Source organism: Babylonia areolata, chromosome 31 (assembly GCF_041734735.1).
Source record: "Babylonia areolata isolate BAREFJ2019XMU chromosome 31, ASM4173473v1, whole genome shotgun sequence".
Lineage (NCBI taxonomy): Eukaryota > Metazoa > Mollusca > Gastropoda > Neogastropoda > Buccinidae > Babylonia > Babylonia areolata.
The window spans coordinates 15578996-15603361 of record NC_134906.1 but is presented as its reverse complement, the minus strand read 5'-3'; the positions used below and the strand labels follow the sequence as shown (position 1 = coordinate 15603361).

General features: G+C 44.8%; 1 protein-coding gene across 2 annotated transcripts; it reads right to left on the bottom strand.

The window, feature by feature from the left end:
* Nucleotides 1–149: 149 nt before the first annotated feature.
* Nucleotides 150–23137, bottom strand: LOC143276092 (uncharacterized). Of its 2 annotated transcripts, none has more exons than XM_076580485.1 (9): nt 23097–23137; nt 20935–21131; nt 20355–20497; nt 19402–19515; nt 15316–15429; nt 8062–8214; nt 6423–6631; nt 4558–4725; nt 150–513 (listed from the first exon to the last, which is right to left on the bottom strand). In XM_076580485.1, exons 2-9 carry the CDS (start codon nt 21087–21089, stop codon nt 328–330), a joined length of 1242 nt encoding a protein of 413 aa, XP_076436600.1. In that variant the 5' UTR covers nt 21090–21131; nt 23097–23137; the 3' UTR covers nt 150–327. The 2 variants fall into 2 exon arrangements, with proteins under 2 accessions (XP_076436600.1, XP_076436599.1); XM_076580484.1 differs by lacking the exon at nt 23097–23137 and adding an exon at nt 22880–23028.
* Between the last annotated feature and the right edge of the window lie 1229 nt (nt 23138–24366).

Sequence of the window (24366 nt, the reverse complement as noted above, 5' to 3'; positions counted from 1 at the left end):
TATGGTGTCACATATTCTGTGCAGGTCATTGAAGACCGGCTGTTAGTTGCGAAAATGGCGTCTGCTATTGCTGATGTGTGAAGCAGTTTTTGAAGCAAGCAGAGCGCTTGGTTACATTTATAAGAAACTGCTTCCAAGGGGTATATAAGTAAACTTATGATGACACATAATCTTATTTATTCATTCATTTCATTTTACTGGAAATGTTTGGCAAACAATAAAACAATACAGTAAAAACATACAGGACAAGTAAGTTGGTTTTAGTTTGACATGGCATAGTATATGGCATCAAATAATCTGCTGTGACAATTTTACACAACACAGTCATCACACACTGTATGGAACACCCTCATCACAAAAACGCCTCATGATGGGGACAAGCCTGTGGAAATCATCCAGGGTGTTGTGCACCTGGGTGGAAATCCTAAGGTACATTTCACCATCCACCCAGTCAAACACCACCTGTACGTCATGTTCCTCATAAACTCTCTGCTCCAGCAGCCATGCCTGGTTCTGGAACAAGAAATACAACTGTGCTTACATTTATGGTTCAAAGCACTACTGTACTGGCTACAGAAAACAAAGATGAAAACCTTCTCTCTTCACATGCACAACAAATGAACCACTCTCTTAATGCTGTATCACTTGTGCATACACATACACACATGCATGCACACACAGACATACATGTGCGTTCATGTATAAATACACATACACACACACACATGCACTCATGCATGCAAACACACACACACACAGACAGAGAAACATAGAAACCCCTGAATGTAGGACCAAACACAAAAAATGTGCAAATGATTTGGGATAAAATGTTTGCACATCCACTTAAAAGTATAAACACTGAGACAGACCGACAGATGCACACACACAAATGCACATACACACATGCATACACACACACATTTTTCTTCATTGCATACACGTATTGAATAACGATGGAGGTTTTTTTGGGTTTTTTTTTTTTTATCCCATCTCCCAGGTAAACAGAAATGCAGATATGCTATTGCCTAAACCCCCTTCACATGTGGACACATGTGTAATCCATGTCAGTGTTTGGCGGGTTATGGAAACACAAACTTAATACCCACCATATGAAAATGGAGTATGGCTGCCTCCATGGCAGGGTAGAAATGGTCATAGCAAATCCCACATGTATAAAATCCCACACACAAATACGCCAACTGGCAGATGTGTAGGATGACTGTGGTGTGAGCTGCAGCCCCCAACCACGGAAAAGAAACAGAGAAAGTGAGATGACAGGACTGATGGGTGGTGAGGCACAGAGAAAGTGAGATGACAGGACTGATGGGTGGTGAGGCACAGAGAAAGTGAGATGACAGGACTGATGGGTGGTGAGGCACAGAGAAAGTGAGATGACAGGACTGATGGGTGGTGAGGCACAGAGAAAGTGAGATGACAGGACTGATGGGTGGTGAGGCACAGAGAAAGTGAGCTGACAGGACTGATGGGTGGTGAGGCAACAGAGAAAATGAGATGACAAGACTAATGGGTGGTGAGGCAACAGAGAAAATGAGATGACAGGACTGATGGGTGGTGAGGCAACAGAGAAAATGAGATGTAGGGACTGATGGGTGGTGAGGCAACAGAGAAAATTCTTCTTCTTCTTCTGCGTTCGATGTTTTGGCTGCATCAGACGGCCACCCCTGTCGCCACGATGTAACCCACGGTCTTCTCCAGGTCGTGGCGGTCTCCCCAAAGCTGCGCCTGTAGCTCTGTGCCCCCTGGCCAGGTTTGACGCCGTAGAGCTTCATGGGTTGGGCAGTGTTGAAGGATGTGTTCAGGGGTCTGGGGTCCAGTGCCACATGGACACTCATCAGTGTGGGCGATCTTCATGCAGTGAAGGTGACTCAGTAGTCGGCAGTGGCCAGTTCTCAGTCTGAAGAGGACTGTCTGCTGGTGTCTCTGGAGCTGGTGGATTGGATCGACACCACTGTTTGCACCCAGCCTTCTCTTCCACTGGTTCTGGTATCGGTTGTGGATGATGGTCCTGGCCTCTCTGTAGGTCACGGGGTGGCTGAACTGCTTCATTTTGCTGCCTGCCTTGGAGAGAGCATCGGCCTTTTCGTTCCCCGTGACCCCACAGTGAGAAGGAACCCACTGAACAGTGACAGTCGACCGTTTTGAAAGGTCATGAAGGGCTGCTTTGATGTTTGTCAGCTGCTGTTCGTTTCTGGTTGACTGGAGTCCCTGCAGGAGAGATCTGCAGTCAGTGAAGAAGGCTATCTTTGGTGGTGGGTTGACTGACGTCCTGAGGCCTTGTGCAGCATGGAGTAGTGCTGCTGTCTCCGCTCTGTAGTTCGAGGAGATTCTTCCTGTGGGGAAGGCTCCAGGGGTCAGTCTTCCATCTGTGTGCCTGATGAAGATACCTGCTCCTCCATTCTTCACCGCTCCCTCCGAGGATCCGTCTGTGAAGACGTGCGTCCATTCGCTGGGGTTGTACCGAGTCTCAATCATCTCCAATGTCAGAGCTTTCAGCAGGGGAGGGGCTTGGCAGTCCTTTTGGTCGATGCCAGGGACTTTTGTGATGATTGAGACTCCTTCCAGTTGGTCAGCCGGTTCCTCGAAGTCGGGGAGTGTTTCCATCTCGGCAGGGGACGAGGGCAGCAGGTCTTCATGTTGGCGGTGCAAGGCCTTGGAGAGGTGGTTGAAGCTGGTCCGCTTCAGTCTGTTCTTTGGGTGCTTCAGTTTTTTGTGCATGGGGTGAGTTGGCATGCGCAGGAGCTTCTCGCTGTGGATGAAGACTTTTTCCTCTCGTCTATCTTCGAGTGGGTGGAGGCCTGTGTGTTTCTCCATCGCCTGAACTGGAGTCATCTTTATCCCGCCAGTGATCAGCCGTAGCCCTGCGTTCTGAACTTTGCTCAGGCGGCTTGTGTTTGTTGCTGATGCCGTGGCCCAGGCAGTGCTGCCATACTCCAGGGTTGGCCTGAGATGTAGGGACTGATGGGTGGTGAGGCAACAGAGAAAATGAGATGTAGGGACTGATGGGTGGTGAGGCACAGAGAAAATGAGATGACAGGACTGATGGGTGGTGAGGCAACAGAGAAAATGAGATGACAGGACTGATGGGTGGTGAGGCAACAGAGAAAATGAGATGACAGGACTGATGGGTGGTGAGGCAACAGAGAAAATGAGATGACAGGACTAATGGGTGGTGAGGCACAGAGAAAATGAGATGTAGGGACTGATGGGTGGTGCACGGATTACAGTATGTCTAACGTGCATATTTGATCTTCTGCATGTGTATACATATGAAGGGGGTTCAGGCACCAGCAAGTCTGTACATATGCTGACCTGTGAGACTGGACAAATCTCCACCCTTTACCACTGGGCACTGTTTCTGAGATTTGAACCCGGGACCCTCAGATTGAAAGTCCAACGCTTTAACCACTCAGCTATTGTACCTGTAGGAGCATGATCGGAGTTGTTGTAGGGGCATGTAAGTTTGAATGGCTTCTGTCAGATACTGAGAGGCAACACCTGAAGGTGAGAATTTGACTTTGTACTGAATGCAGGCGAAATTGGTAACCAGTAAAGAGATTCCAGAAGATGAGTAATATTGTCAGTGCCTTTGGTTCTAAAAATTAACTTTGCTGCTACATTTTGAAGTTTCTGCAGTTTGTGTATAAATATTGAGCATAACCAATGAGGAGTGCATTACAATAATCAAGTCTGGACAAGACAAGATACAACACCAGAGTTTGTGTTGCATGGGAAGTGAGGAGATGTTGGATGGTGCTGATCTTACAAATTTGAAAGTGTGCAATTATGAAAGGACACGCAAAAGACAGCCTTGTCTAGAAATCCCAAACCTTAGACCTAAACAGCAACATTGTTATCATTACCATCCTTCTTCATCATCAGTAATATAAAAAAACGTCCCACATATTGTGGCCTTTCACGCCATACTCTCATGGTGACCTCAGTTTCGATACCCCTCCACTTCCGTGCTTGGGGTGAGTCCTGTCAAAGTCGTCAGTGTCGGCAGATTCATGGGGACTGTCGTAGCAAGGACGCAAGGACGTGGTGGTGGTCTCCGCTCTAGGGGTGGTGCTCAATCAATCTGGCTCCATAACTAACTATCATTATCATCAGTAGGAGGCTTAGTAGGTGGTGTCCTGAGTATGCTAAATTAGAACAGACACTACTGAACACCAACAAAGTGACTCAGCAGCAGTGCAGGGTCTCCTCCAGTGTCTGGCCTCCTAGGAACCTAACACTGATAGTTCCCTGTGGACGGCCAAAACTGGGACTGCAGCAGACGAAGCCCGGTGTGGCTGTGTGGGGGTCACTAGGAATGAGCGGCATGGGAGTAATGCCACTACCACAGTGCAGATGGTGGGACAGCAAAAAATGAAAAAGAAAAAAAAGACATATATATATACACACACACTTTTTTTTTTAAACACACACACACACACACACACACACACACACACACACACTCATACATACACAAACCCACACCAGAAGCACAATGAAGATGAACACATCTCTGTCAGTCTGTGTACCGGTACTCACAACTTTTTCTTCTGCAGAACATACAGGCAACTTGCCAGGCAGCTTCAGCAGACGAAGGTTGGGTGCCTCCATGGAAGCAGGAATGTCCAAAGGAATTAATCCCGCCTCCTTTATCAGCAATTCACAACCTTGGCTGGCAAGATCACTGGTGTAGCCAACCACTTTGTTCTGTGCAGGAACAAAGGTCAGAACTTGTGTTTTCACTTGTTGCATGTGCATGACTGAAGCCTGGCTGAATGTTGTGTTGTTGGTGTTGTGGTGTGTGTTGTGTTTTATGTTTTGTTTTGGGTAGTGGTTTGTGTTGTGTTGCGGTTTGTGTTGTGTTGTGTCGCAGTTTGTGTTGTGTTGTGTTGTGTTTTGTGTTGTGTCATGGTTTGTGTCATATTGTGGTTTGTGTTGTGTTGTATTGTGGTTTGTGTTGTGTTGTATTGTGTTTTGTGTTGTGGTTTGTGTTGTGTTGTATTGTGGTTTGTGTTGTGGTTTGTGTTGTGTTGTATTGTGGTTTGTGTTGTGCTGTATTGTGGTTTGTGTTGTGGTTTGTGTTGTGTTGTGTCGCAGTTTGTGTTGTGTTTTGTGTTGTGTCATGGTTTGTGTCATATTGTGGTTTGTGTTGTGTTGTATTGTGGTTTGTGTTGTGTTGTATTGTGTTTTGTGTTGTGTTGTAGTGTGGTTTGTGTTGTGTTGTGTTGTGGTTTGTGTTGTGTTGTATTGTGGTTTGTGTTGTGTTGTATTGTGGTTTGTGTTGTGTTGTGTTGTGGTTTGTGTTGTGCTGTATTGTGGTTTGTGTTGTGGTTTGTGTTGTGTTGTGTCGCAGTTTGTGTTGTGTTTTGTGTTGTGTCATGGTTTGTGTCATATTGTGGTTTGTGTTGTGTTGTATTGTGTTTTGTGTTGTGTTGTAGTGTGGTTTGTGTTGTGGTTTGTGTTGTGTTGTATTGTGGTTTGTGTTGTGGTTTGTGTTGTGTTGTGTTGTGGTTTGTGTTGTGTTGTGTTGTGGTTTGTGTTGTGGTTTGTGTTGTGTTGTATTGTGGTTTGTGTTGTGGTTTGTGTTGTGTTGTGTTGTGGTTTGTGTTGTGTTGTGTTGTGTTGTATTGTGGTTTGTGTTGTGCTGTATTGTGGTTTGTGTTGTGGTTTGTGTTGTGTTGTATTGTGGTTTGTGTTGTGGTTTGTGTTGTGTTGTGTTGTGGTTTGTGTTGTGTTGTGTTGTGCTGTATTGTGGTTTGTGTTGTGGTTTGTGTTGTGTTGTATTGTGGTTTGTGTTGTGGTTTGTGTTGTGTTGTGTTGTGGTTTGTGTTGTATTGTGGTTTGTGTTGTGGTTTGTGTTGTGTTGTGGTCTGTGTTGTGGTTTGTGTTGTGTTGTATTGTGGTTTGTGTTGTGCTGTGGTTTGTGTTGTGATTTGCGTTGTGTTGTGTTGTGTTGTGGTAGGTTTCGTGTTGTGTTGTGCTGTGGTTTGTGTTGAGGTTTGTGCTGTGTTGTGTTGTGTTGTGGTTTGTGTTGTGTTGTGTTGTGTTGTGTTGTGCTAGGTGTTGTGTTAATTGTGTTGTGGTTTGTGTTGTGTTGTGTTGTGCAAGGAGATGTGTTAACTGTGTTGTGGTAGGTGTTTTGTTGTGTGAAATTTACTTACCTATTTGCTAGCTGATGGGTACTACAAGCAGCAATGGTTTGAATCATGTGCCTTTGTGTTATGCAAAGAGTTAACAGTATTTATTCCTTGTTTAGTATTATGTGCAGGTCAAGACACACACTTGACTTAAATTGACAACACTCAAGAGCCACACATATGCATAAACACACAGACAGAGAGACAGACAGACAGGCAGGCAGTGAGACAGACAGGCAGACGGAGGAGTGTGGACACAGTGCTAACCATGCCCCCGATGGCCTGGTAGAAGTGCAGGGCATGCCTGGCACACAGGTAGGGGGTGTGGTCCCGAGTGCCCTGATTGAAGAACTGCTCTGAGAGTGACTTGACCCTGTTGACAGAGGTGACGAGGGGAGAGATGGCCCCATGGTATTCCCTCCTGACCCACAGCAAGGCACAGCCCCGTGGTGTGTACAGCCACTTGTGTAGGTTCCCTGCACCCCCACCACAACTTATAAGTCAGATATAATGGTGTTGTGAAATTGGAGCTTTACAACACATCTTGAGACAGGTGCTGGTCTTGCTCTCTGTCACAGTGATTTCACTGCAGCATGTCACACACTAATTTGTACTGTGCACAAAATGTGGATGTTTCCAAATTATCTTTAAAAAAAAAATCACTACAGCAAAGTTGCTATACTCCTGATGAGAAAATTATTTTCAAACATCCACTAGATCATGCCTTTTTCTCGCTCCTTTTCCTTCCCCAGATTCCACTTTCTTCACCCGGTCTCCTTTCTCTTCCTCCTTACTTCTCAAATCAACATGTGTAGGTCTTCAGTACTGAAGCACTGACCTGTGTAGAAGTACTGAAGCACTGACCTGTGTAGAAGTCTTCAGTACTGAAGCACTGACCTGTGTAGAAGTACTGAAGCACTGACCTGTGTAGAAGTCTTCAGTACTGAAGCACTGACCTGTGTAGAAGTCTTCATTACTGAAGCACTGACCTGTGTAGAAGTACTGAAGCACTGACCTGTGTAGAAGTCTTCAGTACTGAAACACTGACCTGTGTAGAAGTCTTCATTACTGAAACACTGACCTGTGTAGAAGTCTTCAGTACTGACACACTGACCTGTGTAGAAGTCTTCAGTACTGAAGCACTGACCTGTGTAGAAGTCTTCAGTACTGATGCACTGACCTGTGTAGAAGTCTTCATTACTGAAGCACTGACCTGTGTAGAAGTCTTCAGTACTGACACACTGACCTGTGTAGAAGTCTTCAGTACTGAAGCACTGACCTGTGTAGAAGTCTTCATTACTGAAGCACTGACCTGTGTAGAAGTCTTCATTACTGAAACACTGACCTGTGTAGAAGTCTTCAGTACTGAAGCACTGACCTGTGTAGAAGTCTTCAGTACTGACACACTGACCTGTGTAGAAGTCTTCAGTACTGACACACTGACCTGTGTAGAAGTCTTCAGTACTGAAGCACTGACCTGTGTAGAAGTCTTCATTACTGAAACACTGACCTGTGTTGAAGTCTTCAGTATTGAAGCACTGACCTGTGTAGAAGTCTTCATTACTGAAGCACTGACCTGTGTAGAAGTCTTCAGTACTGACACACTGACCTGTGTAGAAGTCTTCAGTACTGAAGCACTGACCTGTGTAGAAGTCTTCATTACTGAAGCACTGACCTGTGTAGAAGTCTTCATTACTGAAACACTGACCTGTGTAGAAGTCTTCAGTACTGAAGCACTGACCTGTGTAGAAGTCTTCAGTACTGAAGCACTGACCTGTGTAGAAGTCTTCATTACTGAAACACTGACCTGTGTAGAAGTCTTCAGTACTGAAGCACTGACCTGTGTAGAAGTCTTCAGTACTGAAACACTGACCTGTGTAGAAGTCTTCAGTACTGAAGCACTGACCTGTGTAGAAGTCGACGTCCAGCTCCTTTATGTTGAGGGGCAGCTGTCCTGGTGCATGTGCACCATCCACCATCACCATGGCGCCGTGCTGATGACACAGTGCCGCCAGACGTTTCACTGGCATCACTATGGCACTGGGGCTGGTGATGTGATCTGTAACACCCAGGTTAACACTGATGTGATCTGTAACACCAGTGTAACACAGATGTGATCTGTAACACCCAGTATAACACTGGTGTAATATGTAACATCCAGTATAACACTATGTGATTTGTAACACGGTGTATATACACTGGTAATGTGATCTGCAACACCCAGTGTAGAATTGATGTGACATGTAACACCCAATATGGAACAGAATAGAATAGAATAGAATAGAACAGAATATGTCTTTATTACCAAGTGTACCAGGGTCACAAGGAATATTGGTGGGGGTGTGTGTGGGGGTGGTGGTAACAGTACATAAAAAGGTACAAACAAATCGAAAATCATACATAAACACAGGTACCACAGAATTCAAGATACATACATGTGCATATCAATATAAGAACTTGTGCACACCCACACATGCACACACACACACACACACACGCACATGTTTGAACATTAGCGGCATATTACATGTGAATGGGGCTGATGACTGGATCTTCAGGTAAATGGTTGTTGATGGCACAATTCTCTTTAATCAAACTGAATTTGTTTGAGAGACAGGGCACTGAGTGCTTTCGGGAAAAAGCTATTGGCGAAGCGATTGGTTTTCGTCCTTATACTTCTGTACCGATGACCAGAGGGGAGCATCTAGAAAATCCCAAAAGCTGGATGTGATTCGTCCTGGCTGATTGATTTTGCTTTTTTGAGTAGCTACTTACAATATATGTCATCTAGAGAAGGTAACTCAGCCCCAGTAATCTTGGCAGTTTTTACGATTCTGTTCAGGACCGCCTTGGAAATGTTTCCGTACCAAACAGTTGTAGCAACACCTTCAAGTTCACATAAGACTTCAGAGTTGTGTCTCTTGTTTTGCCTTAGTAACATGTTGAGTTACTTCCCTTTTGCTTAACAACGGACACGATCATTATGGACTGAGTTATTACAGCTGCAGATTAGAACCCACTAAATTGGTGACCCCCGACGCTGAACATATTAAAAACTTCAACTTCAACTTCAAACATGGCTGAATCAAACCTTTCTCAACAGGTTGCTGATTTAACAAATCAGCTGCAAGCTCTAACTGCAAGTTGAGATCAGATCAACTCCGTATCTGTCAAACTTCCAGAATTCTGGACAAAGTCTCCAGAAGTTTGGTTTGCAAGAGTTGAGTCACAGTTTAACACCAAAGGCATCAGTCAAGATCAAACAAAGTACGACTATGTGGTGAGCTCCCTTGACATTAACGCTGCAGAAGAAGTTCAGTCACTGCTCACCAATCCACCACGTGGAAACATGTATGACTGTTTGAAGAAAGCTTTGATCAAAACTTTCGGCAAGTCCCAGATCCAGAAAGATGCTGAACTTCTCAATCTTAATGGACTTGGGGACAAACACCCAACTGCCCTCATGTGCAAAATAAATGCTCTCAACGATGACCCCCCAACTCTGAAACATGCTTTGTTCCTCATGAACCTTCCCCCCGTCATCAGAGGTATTTTGGCTGGACATGACATCACAGACACAGACGCACTGGCTGAAGCAGCAGACCGGATTTGGGAAACACGTGCTGCAGGTGTACAGCAGATCTCTACACCACCAACTCAAGCTCCCACAGAACAGGATGCAACCACTGCGGCCTCAGAAGAGACTGTCTCTGCCATCAAAACAACCAAACAACGTGGTCCTCCTTCACAAAATAGTACAACAAACTCTGTGTGCTTCTACCACCAGCGATTTGGACCAGACGCCCGTCGTTGTCAGCCTGGCTGCAAATTTTCCTCTCTGATCTCCAAAACAAGCAGGCAAAGTGCTTCGTCTTTGGGAAACGCCAGGGCTGGCCGCTAAACGTGATAGCGGCCAGCATTTCAAATTCAAACACGTTTTCAGTTTATGATAGGCGCTTGGGACAATCATTCTTGATTGACACTGGTGGTGATATGTCAGTGTATCCAGCCTCAACCCAGGACCGCACGACAACCTCACCGTCAATTCCACTTTCCGCTGTCATTGAAACTTCCATCAAGACCTGGGGCAAACGCAGCATCACTTTGGAAATAAAGCCCAAACAAGTCTTCACTCATGACTTTTATCTGGCGGATGTTACATGTCCCATTCTTGGTGCTGATTTTTTTTTTTTTTTTTTTTTTTTTTTGCTGCCCCATCATCTGCACTGTTTCAGTGGCATTACACCTACGCCGCTCATTTAGATTCCCCCATACACGGCCACACCCAGGTTCATCCGTCACAGTTCCAGCGTCAACAGTCCGCAGGGAACTATTGATGTTAGGTCACCAGGAGGCCACACACCAGATGAGACCCTGCACTGCTGCTGAATCACTTCAGTGATGTTCAGTGGTGCCTGTTCTGATTTAACATAGGACACCACCTACTAAGCCCCCTACTAATGACAATAATGGCTTAGTCATGGAGCCTGACTGAGTGAGCGTCCCTCCCAGAGTGGAGACCACCACCACGTCCCTCAAACAACAGCCACCCATGAATCTGCCAACACTGAAGACATTGACAGGACTCACCTCAAGCACGGAAGTGGAGGGGTATCGAAACTGAGGTCACCATGAGAGCAGGGCATGAAAGGCCACAGACTTTGAGACTGCTTTGTTTATATATTGATGAGGATGAAGGAGGAGGAGGAGGATGACGATGTTGCTATGGAGGTCCATTTTGGTTTGGGACTGCGTGACAAGGCTGTACTCTATGCTTCCTGTCATAATGATATCCCGGCGTTAACCAGGCCTGAGAGATACAGACACTTGCAGTGTTGGGCAGGTAATTAGAGCAACACACCCTAAGACGCATCCTTGAAGTGGATGACACTCGACTGTGTGGTCCCAGTCTCCCCATTTAAGCCCACAGCACACTCAACTCTGGGTAGGGCCATCCTCCCAGCCTTCAGTCCACGATGCTAACCACTTTGCCACGGTGGCTGATTTTTTTGTCGCTCATGAACTGGTCATTGATCTCAAGGGCAAGCGACTCTTGTCTATGGACAATGTTTCTGTTCCCCTCAAAAGCAGTGATTCACCCATGACTTGCAGGTCTCTCGGTACACCCGAACAATGCATACTCTGAACTTCTGCAACAGTTTCCAGAGTTACTCACACCACATTTTGACTCTACTGTCAACAAGCATGGTGTGGAGCATCATATCATCACACACGGACCACCTGTCCACGCTTGTGCACGACGCCTAAACCCAGAAAAGCTGACTGCTGCAAAGGCCGAATTCGCCAAGATGGAAACGATGGGTATCATCCATCGGTCTGATTCACCATGGGCCTCACTGCTCCATGTGGTTCCCAAGTCAGATGGCCAATGGCGACCCTGTGGGGATTATAGGCAACTCAATGCTGCAACCAAAGATGATCGGTACCCCTTACCCCATATTCAGGATTTCAACAGCCACCTCTCAGGGTGCAACGCCTTTTCAAAGATTGATCTGGTTAGAGGCTACCATCAAATTCCCATGGCACAATCCTCCATCCCCAAAACAGCAATCATCATGCCATTTGGATTGTGGGAGTTCCTACGAATGCCGTTCGGTTTGAAGAATGTCGTACAAGCATTTCAAAGACTCATGGATGGCATTCTGCAAGACATACCTTTCACGTTTGTCTCTGTTGATGACATCTTTTTTCTTTTTTTTTTTTTTTTTTTTTTGCTGCCCCATCATCTGCACCGTTTCAGTGGCATTACTCCCACGCCGCTCATTTAGATTCCCCCATACACGACCACACCCGGGTTCGTCCGTCGCAGTTCCAGCATCGGCAGTCCACAGGGAACCATCGATGTTAGGTCGCCAGGAGGCCACACACCAGAGGAGACCCTGCACTGCTGCTGAGTCACTTCGGTGGTGTTCAGTGGTGCCTGTTCTGATTTTACGTACTTAGGACACCACCTACTAAGCCCCCTACTAACGACAATAATGGCTTAGTCATGGAGCCAGACTGAGTGAGCGTCCCTCCCAGAGTGGAGACCGCCACCACGTCCCTCAAACAACAGCCCCCGACGAATCTGCCGATACTGACGACATTGACAGGACTCACCCCAAGCACAGAAGTGGAGGGGTATCGAAACTGAGGTCACCATGAGAGCAGGGCATGAAAGGCCACAGACTTTGAGACTATTTTGTTTATACTGATGACGATGAAGGAGCAGGAGGATGACGATGATCATGACGATGTTGCTATAGAGGTCCATTTTGGTTTGGGACTGCGTGACAAGGCTGTACTCTACGCTTCCTGTCATAATGATATCCCGGCGTTAACCAGGCCTGAGAGTTACAGACACTTGCAGTGTTGGTCAGGTAATTAGAGCAACACACCCAAAGACGCATCCTTGAAGTGGATGACACTCGACTGTGTGGTCCCAGTCTCCCCATTTAAGCCCACAGCACACTCAACTCTGGGTAGGAGCCGGCCACGGGCCGAAAAACCCACCTCCGCTGGGATTCGAACTCGCGTCCTCCCAGCCGTCAGTCCGCGACGCTAACCACTTCGCCACGGCGGCTGGTTCCTGTTGATGACATCTTGGTTGCCAGTTGCTCACATGACGAGCATCTTGACCATTTTTGACAGCTTCTCCAGCTCCTCTCGACAAATGGACTGGTCATCAACAAAGCAAAATGTGTCTTTGGTGTCAGCAAGCTGGATTTCCTTGGACATTGTGTGACTTCCGAGGGGATACGTCCACTACCAGATAGAGTAGCTTCTCTCCAAAACAGCGCTCCACCTACTGATCGCGCTGGCCTTCAGCGGTTCCTTGGCTTGATGAACTACTGTCATCGTTTCATCCCACATGTCGCTGACATCCTGGCCCCTCTTCATGCTCAAGCAAGCGGAAAAGGACAAGCCATTGTGTGGTCTGAGGCCTGCCAAAAAACATTTGAACAGGCAAAGGAGGCTCTCAAAGATGCTGTGCTTCTACATCATCCTCTACCAGATGCACCTATGTCTCACAGTGGATGCTTCCAACTCGGCTTTAGGTGCTCAGAAACAGGGCCACACTTGGCTTCCTCTGGCCTTCTTCTCTGGAAAGTTCTCTGAAGCAGAGAAGAAATACAGCACCTTTGATCGTGAGCTACTTGCAGCCTACAATGCTGTCAAACACTTCAGACATTTTCTTGAAGGAAGACTATTTATGCTGTTCACAGATCACAAGCCATTGGTATCAGCTCTCACGAATCAAACTGACCGCTCGCCTCGACAAACAAGACAACTCTCCTACATAGCTGGGTTCACCACTAACATCCAGTACATCACAGGCAAATTCAGTGTGGTAGCTGATGCATTTTCACGCTTCACACTGAACTCGGACTCTGAGGTACATGGCATCTGCTCAGTTGGCAGTTTCAACCAACTCGCTCACGATCAAGTTCAATTTGGTGAGATGAACTTCTATCGCACAGCTACCACAGGCCTCAAACTTGAAGACATCCAGTTTGGTTCATCAACCCTGCTGTGTGATACTTCTACTGGTGTTCCACGCCCAATTCTTCCAAATTCCTTGACTCAGACAGTCTTTGATCAAATACATTGACTCTCACACGCAGGTGTACGTCACACACAGGTGTAAGTCACACACAGGTGTATGTCACACACAGCAAGCCACCAGCCAGCACTTCGTGTGGCATGGCATGAAACGAGACATCCATAAATGGTGTAAGGAATGCCATGGCTGTCAGTCATCCAAAGTCCATCGACACACTTGAGCACCACTTGTGGAATGGCCACCTCCAACTACCAGATTCAGCAGCATCCATGTAGACCTCGCTGGACCTCTGCCTGCCAGTCAAGACATGATCTACCTGTTCACGATCACTGATCACTTTACCAGGTGGCCAGAAGCCATCCCTCTCCCAGATGCCCATGCCTCTACCTGTGCTCAAGCTCTGGTGCATCACTGGATTGCCAGGTTTGGTGTCCCTGAGGACATTACCTCTGACCGTGGGAGGCAGTTCACCTCAACACTTTGGACTGAGTGCAACAAGCTCTTGGGCATCGATGTTCACACAACTACTGCCTACCACCCACAGGTGAATGGCATGGTTGAAAGATTCCACCGCCAACTGAAAGCAGCACTCAAGGCCCGCACTACCACTCCAGACTGGTATGCAGAGCTGCCCTTGGTCCTGTTGGGGATACGATCTTCTTGGCAGGTGGACTTTGATTGTTCCCCAGCTGAACTTGTTTATGGCTCAACTCCATCATTGGTCGGCGTCATCTTGAAACCTATAACACTGATGTGATCTGTAACACCCAGTGTAACACTGGTGTGGTCTGTAACCCAGTGTGTACACACTAGTGATGTGATATGCAACACCCAGTGAAACACTGGTGTGATGTGTAACACCAAGTGTAACACTGATATGATCTGTCACACAGTGTGTACACACCCCTGTAATTTTTATGTAATGAACACACCATCTCTCAAAAGACCACATAATGGATTAAATACCTTTATTGGCAAAGCTCCATACTTATGACAGTATAATGCAATTAATGTCTCCAGGGTGAAAGCATTTATACAATCACAAAAAGAATACCTACTGCACACATGTGATGGCCCAGTGGCAAGGCGTCTACCTTGGAAGTTCTCCACATCCACTAGACACTGAGGGGTTGTCTGGATGCCAGTCATTCACATGAGACAATAAACAGAGGTCCTGTGTGTACCAAGCACTTTATGCACAGTAACAAGAGATTTCTCCATCAAAATTTTGCAGTAATACACACTCTAGTATATGTGTGTGTACGCGCATGCATGCATGGGAGGCCTGAATGAATGACAGGGCACAACTGATGAAAGTCTAAAGGTAGCTTTCAGATGGCTATACCCAGATATGCAGCCTGTTGAGCAAATGAAAACGTTTACAAAATGCTTAGAGCTTTGTCTTTGACTGAGCATAGGTGCTATATGGTATCAATATCAATCAATCAGTCAATGTTTTATGGAAAAATGGCACTTGAAAGATGGTGTTCATATGCCTCTCTTATTGCTTCATGACTTCAGCTCTGGCATAATAAACTTAAAATGATAACACTCAAGAGCTACACATATACATAAACACACACACACACTACGTACCAAGCAACACGAACTTGACCTGTGGATGCTGGGTGAGGAATTCATCATACTGCTGAACCAGGGCATCTTCACTGATCACCGGCAGCTTGACCTCCATCAGCAGTGCCTGCACACCTGTACAGCACACCTTTAGCTGACACACCTGTACAACACACCTTTAGCTGACACACCTGTACAGCACACCTTTAGCTGACACACCTGTACAGCACACCTTTAGCTGACACACCTGTACAGCACACCTTTAGCTGACACACCTGTACAGCACACCTTTATCCGACACACCTGTACAGTGCACCTTTAGCTGACACACCTGTACAGCACACCTTTAGCTGAAACACCTGTACAGCACACCTTTAGCTGACACACCTGTACAGCACACTGTTATCTGACACACCTATACAGCACACTGTTATCTGACACACCTATACAGCACACCTTTAGCTGAAACACCTGTACAGCACACCTTTAGCTGACACACCTGTACAGCACACCTTTAGCTGACACACCTGTACAGCACACCTTTATCTGACACACCTGTACAGCACACCTTTAGCTGACACACCTGTACAGCACACCTTTAGCTGACACACCTGTACAGCACACCTTTATCTGACACACCTGTACAGCACACCTTTAGCTGACACACCTGTACAGCACACCTTTAGCTGACACACCTGTACAGCACACTGTTATCTGACACACCTGTACAGCACACCTATAGCTGACACACCTGTACAGCACACTGTTATCTGACACACCTGTACAGCACACCTTTATCTGACACACCTGTACAGCACACCTATAGCTGACACACCTGTACAGCACACTGTTATCTGACACACCTGTACAGCACACCTTTATCTGACACACCTGTACAGCACACCTATAGCTGACACACCTGTACAGCACACTGTTATCTGACACACCTGTACAGCACACCTTTATCTGACACACCTGTACAGCACACCTATAGCTGACACACCTGTACAGCACACTGTTATCTGACACACCTATACAGCACACCTTTATCTGACACACTTGTACAGCAAACCTTTATCTGACACACCTGTACAGCACACCTTTAGCTGACACACCTGTGCAGCACACCTTTAGCTGACACACCTGTACAGCACACCTTTAGCTGACACACCTGTACAGCACAACTTAAGCTGACACACCTGTACAGCACACCTATAGCTGACACACCTGTACAGCACACCTATAGCTGACACACCTGTACAGCACAACTTAAGCTGACACACCTGTACAGCACACCTATAGCTGACACACCTGTACAGCACACCTTTAGCTGACACACCTGTACAGCACACTGTTATCTGACACACCTGTACAGCACACCTATAGCTGACACACCTGTACAGCACACTGTTATCTGACACACCTGTACAGCACACCTTTATCTGACACACCTGTACAGCACACCTATAGCTGACACACCTGTACAGCACACTGTTATCTGACACACCTGTACAGCACACCTTTATCTGACACACCTGTACAGCACACCTTTATCTGACACACCTGTACAGCACACCTATAGCTGACACACCTGTACAGCACAACTTAAGCTGACACACCTGTACAGCACACCTATAGCTGACACACCTGTACAGCACACTGTTATCTGACACACCTGTACAGCACACCTTTATCTGACACACCTGTACAGCACACCTTTAGCTGAAACACCTGTACAGCACACCTATAGCTGACACACCTGTACAGCACACCATTATCTGACACACCTGTACAGCACACCTTTATCTGACACACCTGTACAGCACACCTTTATCTGACACACCTGTACAGCACACCTTTATCTGACACACCTGTACAGCACACCTTTATCTGACACACCTGTACAGCACACCTTTTTCAGACATTGAACACCTGTACAGCACACCTTTATCTGACACACCTGTACAGCACACCTTTATCTGACACACCTGTACAGCACACCTTTATCTGACACACCTGTACAGCACACCTTTATCTGACACACCTGTACAGCACACCTTTATCTGACACACCTGTACAGCACACCTTTATCTGGCATTGAACACCTGTACAGCACACCTTTATCTGACACTGAACACCTGTACAGCACACCTTTATTTGACACACCTGTACAGCACACCTTTATCTGACATTGAACACCTGTACAGCACACCTTTATCTGGCATTGAACACCTGTACAGCACACCTTTATCTGACACTGAACACCTGTACAGCACACCTTTATTTGACACACCTGTACAGCACACCTTTTTCAGACATTGAACACCTGTACAGCACACCTTTATCTGACACTGAACACCTGTACAGCACACCTTTATTTGACACACCTGTACAGCACACCTTTATCTGGCATTGAACACCTGTACAGCACACCTTTATCTGACACACCTGTACAGCACACCTTTATCTGACACTGAACACCTGTACAGCACACCTTTATTTGACACACCTGTACAGCACACCTTTACCCAACTAACCTGTACAGCAAACCTTAATCTGACACTACACACATGTACCTCTATGAGCAATGCCTGCACTGGGCACATCAGGCAAGAAACTGCACATTTTACGACCAGATAAATCTTCTTTTTCTGCGTTGGTGTGCTCCCACATTCATGGATAAGCAGGCTTCTAGTATGTGCATAACCATGCAGCCATACTCTGTTTTCAGGGGTGAATTTCATGTTTTCATAACCCATTGAACAATGACATGAATTTCAGAATATGATCTTGCGCATGTGTATGGACACCAAAGGATTAACCCCTTCAAACCTAGGCAGTTTACAGCTTCGCCAGGCTTCCCTGCCACAGTGATGCTGAAAAATGCTGACAATGTACTGAAATCGACTGAAAGAGGTTAGTTCCCTTCACCTGCAGTTTATGCATATGTAGGAATGTGGCAACTTGTGATGAAATAAACTTTGATGCCAAATCAGTGCTGGGGCAGGATGGTATATATATGTTGTCAAGGGAGACTAGAAAAACCAATCTCCAGACATATATGTGTGTGTGTGTGTGTGTGTGTGTGTGTGTGTGTGTGTGTGTGTGTGTGTGTGTGTGTGTGTGTGTTGACAAGGGAGACTAGAAAAACCAATCTCCAGACATTGATAGGATGGTATATATATATATGTTGACAAGGGAGACTAGAAAAACCAATCTCCAGACATTGGCAGGATGGTATATATATATATGGTGACAAGGGAAACTAGAAAAACCAATCTCCAGACATTGGCAGGATGGTATATATATATGTTGACAAGGGAAACTAGAAAAACCAATCTCCAGACATTGGCAGGATAGTATATATATGTGGACAAGGGTGACCAGAAAAACCATGACAAGGAAGGCTAGAAAAACCATGACTAGGGAGACAAGAAAAATCAATCTCCAGCCTCTACCAGACACTGATATCAGGATCAAACCCAGGACCCTTAGACTGAAAGTCCAATGGTTAAGCCGCTTGGATATTGTGCCTGTCCCTTCAAATTCAAATTTCACTCTTTCCAACTTTAAGAAAAATCACCCAATCGAGCTATATAATTATGTGACCTGGTTGAAGACATAATTTGACAAAAAACAAGAATGCCAGAGAATCGACAGACAGACAGAAAATACAAAAAAAAAAAAAACTTAGCCGTATGAAGAGCACAGGAACAGGAGTCAAGATGGCTTCCGGGAGGTTATCAGCCGTAGCTACTTTCGTTTTCTCCGCATAGGCGGATAGTAGTTTGCACAGAACAGGTATGTCAGACCCCTGCCGGAGTCTGCACTAGTGGGTCACGGTTAAGTATGTGTAATTAAAAACTTAATTAATTCTTAGTAGCAACCATGCTTTACTGGCTGGAAGACAGTAATAGGACAATCTTAATGACTCAGTATTAATGAAATGTCAGATGCTCTCTCTCTCTCTCTCTCGCTATATGTGTGTGTGTGTGTGTGTGTGTGTGTTTGTACATTTGTTTTTAGCATTGACTTGCATGGTAACAATGTCATATTAGCATCCAGGCCCCAAAACAGGTTGCATCATGTGACAGTTCAAGCACCAACCTGAGTTCTCTCCCATGGCCTTCCACAGCTGCTGTATGGAACAGTAGGTCAAGGAGGTACCTAGAATGGCCTCCCCTGCTTTCAGCTTCAAGGACTTCAGTACACAGTTAACTCCTGTTGCAAAAATTATAAATGGTTCTGGGAGTCAAAACATTAAAGAATATTTACACATAATCTTGCTGAAAAAACCCAAAACATTTTATATTTGAGTGCAAAAGAGATTAGTCATACCTGATTCTCAATTCCTTTTTGAGTGTTGGGGTAACTTTACACTACCGATAAAAATATTATTCAAGATCATTAACTATGATTTATCCTAAACCATTACATTTTCATATTTCCCCAAATCTCACAACCATTAACTATCAAAACAAGGATCACCATTATTTGAAAAAGACCCAAAAATATGAGTATGCTGATGGTAATCCTTGATATTTACCCAGCTTTATGTAAGCAAGGTAAACATCACCTTTCAAACTATCTTTAGCATATTTCTCTCCTTTATATATATATATATATATATATATATATATATATATATAATTCAAAGATAATTAAAATCCTATCCCCATATCTCAATATAGCAAATGGTTTTTGTTAACCGTCAAACATCAGTACTTTGGTTTTGAAGAATAAATTTCTAGTTTCCTCTTTCTTTACACAATTGTGTTGTGTCTTCAAAGCTTTAATTAATCCTTTAACAAAAGATGATTTAAAAAAAGGTTATCATCAGCACCAACAGCAAAAATAACTGGATGCAATCAGTGAGTACCTTTCACCTAAACATACTAACAAATCAGTTATCATCAGCACCGAACAACAAAAATAACTTGATGTGATCAGCGAGTTCTATAGTTTTCATCTAAATGTACTAACAAATCAGTTATCATCAGCACCCAAGGACAACAATAACTTGATGTGTTCAGTACACTTTCCATCTCTGTCTACAATACCTGAAGTGGCATTGACCACAAAGACCAGGTCCTCCACATCAGCACCAACAAACCCTGCCACAGCCTGTCTGGCTTCCTTCCATTCATGGTAGATAACTCTCCGCATCCAGTGGTCCGGGTGACTCTCCATCTCATCTAAATATCTTGACACATATTCCAACAACAGCTGGGCTGAAATATTTGTCATCACCAGTTTCTTGTAGCAAAATGTATCACACACATGTATCCATGCTTACACGCACACAAATATATGCATGCATGCACACACACACATACTCACACACATCATTGTGTTACAAAGTCATATCAGCCATCTATCGAGCTAATGATTTATCATCAGGTATGAAATCAAAGCTGACCAAGTTCCAAAGATAACAATACCAAAGTCATGTTTTCATTATATTAGTTTTCATTGTACTGATGAAGGTGTGTGTGTGTGTGTGTGTTTGTGTGCTGTGAGCTAATGAGTGTGTGCTTAAGTGCGTGTGAGTGCTAATGTTAATATTGGTGTGTGTGTGTGTGTGTGTGTGTGTGTGCAAGATGCATACAAAACTGGGTGTTCTTTATTTTTAATAGTTACCTTTTTTGGAAGTCAAGAATCCGTTTTGGAACAGTGCCATATGAACCATTGTTGAGGAAACATGACTGTAATCGCAGACAAAACTCCTTCTGTCGAATATCTTCTCCAAACTTCACATCCTCAAGGCCACTCAGATCCATCGTGATAGCTGTCATGATCACTAAGGTCCTGATTCCTTCTTGTGCCTCCAAGAAACACTAAAACAAAAGAAGTGCACAGAAACAAGACTATCAGTTTCAGTTCACTTTTTGTTGACAGATGTAGGCAGTATACAGAAAATGTGAAAAAGAACTGAAGGAAACAGCTACACCTGAGGAAACTAGCTAAGACAGCACAAAATGGGCAGCAACCTGCTGGCAACCTTATAAGCACAGGGCATAGAGAGGGTTAGACAAATACACAATGAGGAATGACAGCTGTGATTGTCAAGCAATGACCACACAAAAGAACCACGACAGAAGACTGGACTGGATTGTACTCCAGCCACACCACTCAAATGGGGATGCTGTCTCCAGGGATAATGTTTCGCCATAATCTGCTCTCATCCTTTTTTTCTGTCTGCAAGAGTAGTTGTTTTGCTGTCAAACTCGAACTCAAAGTGAATTTTTTCCACAGAATTTTCCCTGGGGACAACTTTGTAGCAGTGGTTTCTTTCACATCTGTGAAGTGCAACGCTGCACATGGGGCCTTGATTTATCATCTCATCTGAATGACTAGCACCCAGACCACCATTTAACAAGTAAAAAATCTTGGTCTGTGTGGCAAAACCCATGAACACTCGCTTTTTGTCAGGTGCAATATCATAGGTCACCGCTGAGCAAGCAGCAAAAACACCATTTTTTAATCTGTCTTCCCTTCTTGTACTTGTTAGTATCGTCAAAAGAGGGTGTTCTTGGGAGACAAGACAAGACAAGACAAATTCTTTATTATTGAGGATAATAGATAAGCACTGGCGCGCTTTTTTATCATCCAGTCCCCGCCCTGAAACAGGGTTTACACTACACAAAACTACATTATATATGTCATTGCATGCACTACACAATGCTACGTAAGGTCATAGAATGCAAATACTATACTACATAATGGCATAAGCATGGTAAAAATAACACACACACACACACACACGCGCGCGCGCGTGCGCACACACACACACAAACACACACGCACACACACACACAGGTACAAGCATGGTATCAATAATCGACCAAAAAAACCCCAAAACAAACAAACAAAAAACACAGAACACCCACATACACACACACACACACTCTCTCTCTCTCTCTCTCACTCTCTCTCGCACATGCACACTTACACACACATAAGCATACATTATGTATATTAAAAAATACTATACTAATGAGAATATAAAACAGTAAGTCTAATAAAAAAAAAATCACATAGCAATAACAGGGGCGGGGTGCTCAATGCCAAAGGAAGCATAATTCAACATATAAAACAGTATGAGAATATAAATGTCACAGGTGAATGAGAGAGACAGACAGACAGACAGACAGAGGCAGGCTCTGAGACACACACACACACACACACACACACACACACACACACACAGAGAGAGAGAGAGAGAGAGAGAGAGAGAGAGAGAGAATAAAACAATACTAAATAACCAATAGCTAGCCTCATATTACATAGAACATGTGATAGAAAACAGCAGGTCAGTACGGAAGACAAAGTAACATGCATTTTATCATCTAATCGACACACACACACACACACAAATATATATATATATATATATATATATATGAGAGAGAGGGGGGTCAGAGAGAGAGGGGTCAGAGAGGGAGGGGTCAGAGAGAGAGGGGTCAGAGGGGGAGGGGTGCAGACGAACGGGCATACAATGAGAGATGAAGCGGAGGAGTGAAGGGCAAACAAACAACAACAACAACAAAGAAGAAAAAAAAGAAAAGAAAAAAAGGGGGAATACACGCGTGTCTGATTTGCAAGAGATCAGCTGCACAGACTGGGCCATGTCCACCTTCCCCTCGATCCACTCCTCTGTCAGTCTGTGTGACCAGCGGAGTGAACGTCCACGCCTTGCTGTGGAACTATTTATTCCGTCTTGAAAGGTAAAATCTTCGTTTTTCCTTCCCATATCAACAACTAACGCACAACATTTAAAGCGAATTCAAAGCGAAACTTACTGTGACACCCAACGTAAAAATTCGAACAGTGGGTGTTTGGATTTGGATCACTTCCGGTGTCACGCCCCCTGAGGAATGTGGACTGGAAAAAAAAAGAAAAAAGGGGGGCGGGAGAGAGAGAGAGAGAGAGAGAGAGAGAGAGGAGAGAGAGAGAGAGAGAGAGAGAGAGAAAAGCGGAGGCCTGACCTTGAATCAATAATCATAAATATCTTTTCAAAGTATGGATCCATTGGTCCCAGAGCGCGCGCGCGCGCACCCCCCCGAACCCCCTACACACACACACACGGCACATACGGCACACAAACACACAGAGATATATTGATATATTGAAGAGGATGATATGAACATCCCTATTACCAAGGACGTGCTGCGGCAAGCAGCAAATCCAAACAGCTCTCCAAGAAACTCCTGCATCGACTGATGTCGAAGAGGTATGGAGCACCTTTAGAGATGCTGTGTACACAGCAGCAGCAGACACACTCGGCTTTGTACAGAGGAGCCATAAAGACTGGTTTGACGAGAACTGCGACTCTCAGTGGAATCTCCAAGCTCCTGAACACACTGCATATACGGCATCAGGATCACATTTCCGATAAAGACTGCCAGAGGATTGAGAACCAGTTTATTTATTTATTGTCTGTTCATCTAAGATGATGATATTAGACTGAAAGTAAATTATATTAATAATAATAATGAGTCATTTGGATTATTGTCATTTCTGTCATAATGATGATTGTTATTATTCTGAATTAGAAATCGACATTTCTGTATATTCGAATGAAAAGGGGGGCGGTTGAGGTGGAGGGAAGGGGGGGGGGGGGCAGGGGGGACAAAGAAAGGAAGAGAGAGAGAGAGAAAGAGAGAGAGAGAGTACAGTGAATCAAAAATCCTATTTCAAAAATGATGTTATAATTAATGTTCGTACAACCTGATTTGATAGACTGCAGAACTGATTTTGAATCGACACAAAATAAAACATTAATCATGTTTAGGGGCAGATCAATTAGATATGTCAATGCCATAAGAACGGCAATTAATTCAGCTGTAAAAATTGAGAAGCCATTTCCAATATGATATGACTTTTCAATTTTCAAAGCAGGAATTGCATATCCAGAACCAGCATACTGATTTTCTAGAACAGAACCGTCTATATATATTTGTAAGTGGTGGGGGTATGTTTCAGACAAGTGTGATTTGACTCGAGAAGCTAGTATATTGGGATTTTCATCTTTGTTAATGTCACAATATTGAATGTCAAAAGCTGCTCCCG

What these genes read in the sequence shown, in the direction of transcription:
- LOC143276092 (XM_076580484.1), bottom strand. Translation starts at nt 22,924, where the DNA reads ATGGCCCAGTCTGTGCAGCTGATCTCTTGCAAATCAGACACGCGT. An exon ending in GGCCATGGGAGAGAACTCAG is followed by an intron (nt 15,430 to 19,401) that starts GTTGGTGCTTGA and finishes TGTGCTGTACAG; the next exon opens with GTGTGCAGGCACTGCTGATG. An exon ending in GTTCTGCAGAAGAAAAAGTT is followed by an intron (nt 514 to 4,557) that starts GTGAGTACCGGT and finishes TTCTTGTTCCAG; the next exon opens with AACCAGGCATGGCTGCTGGA.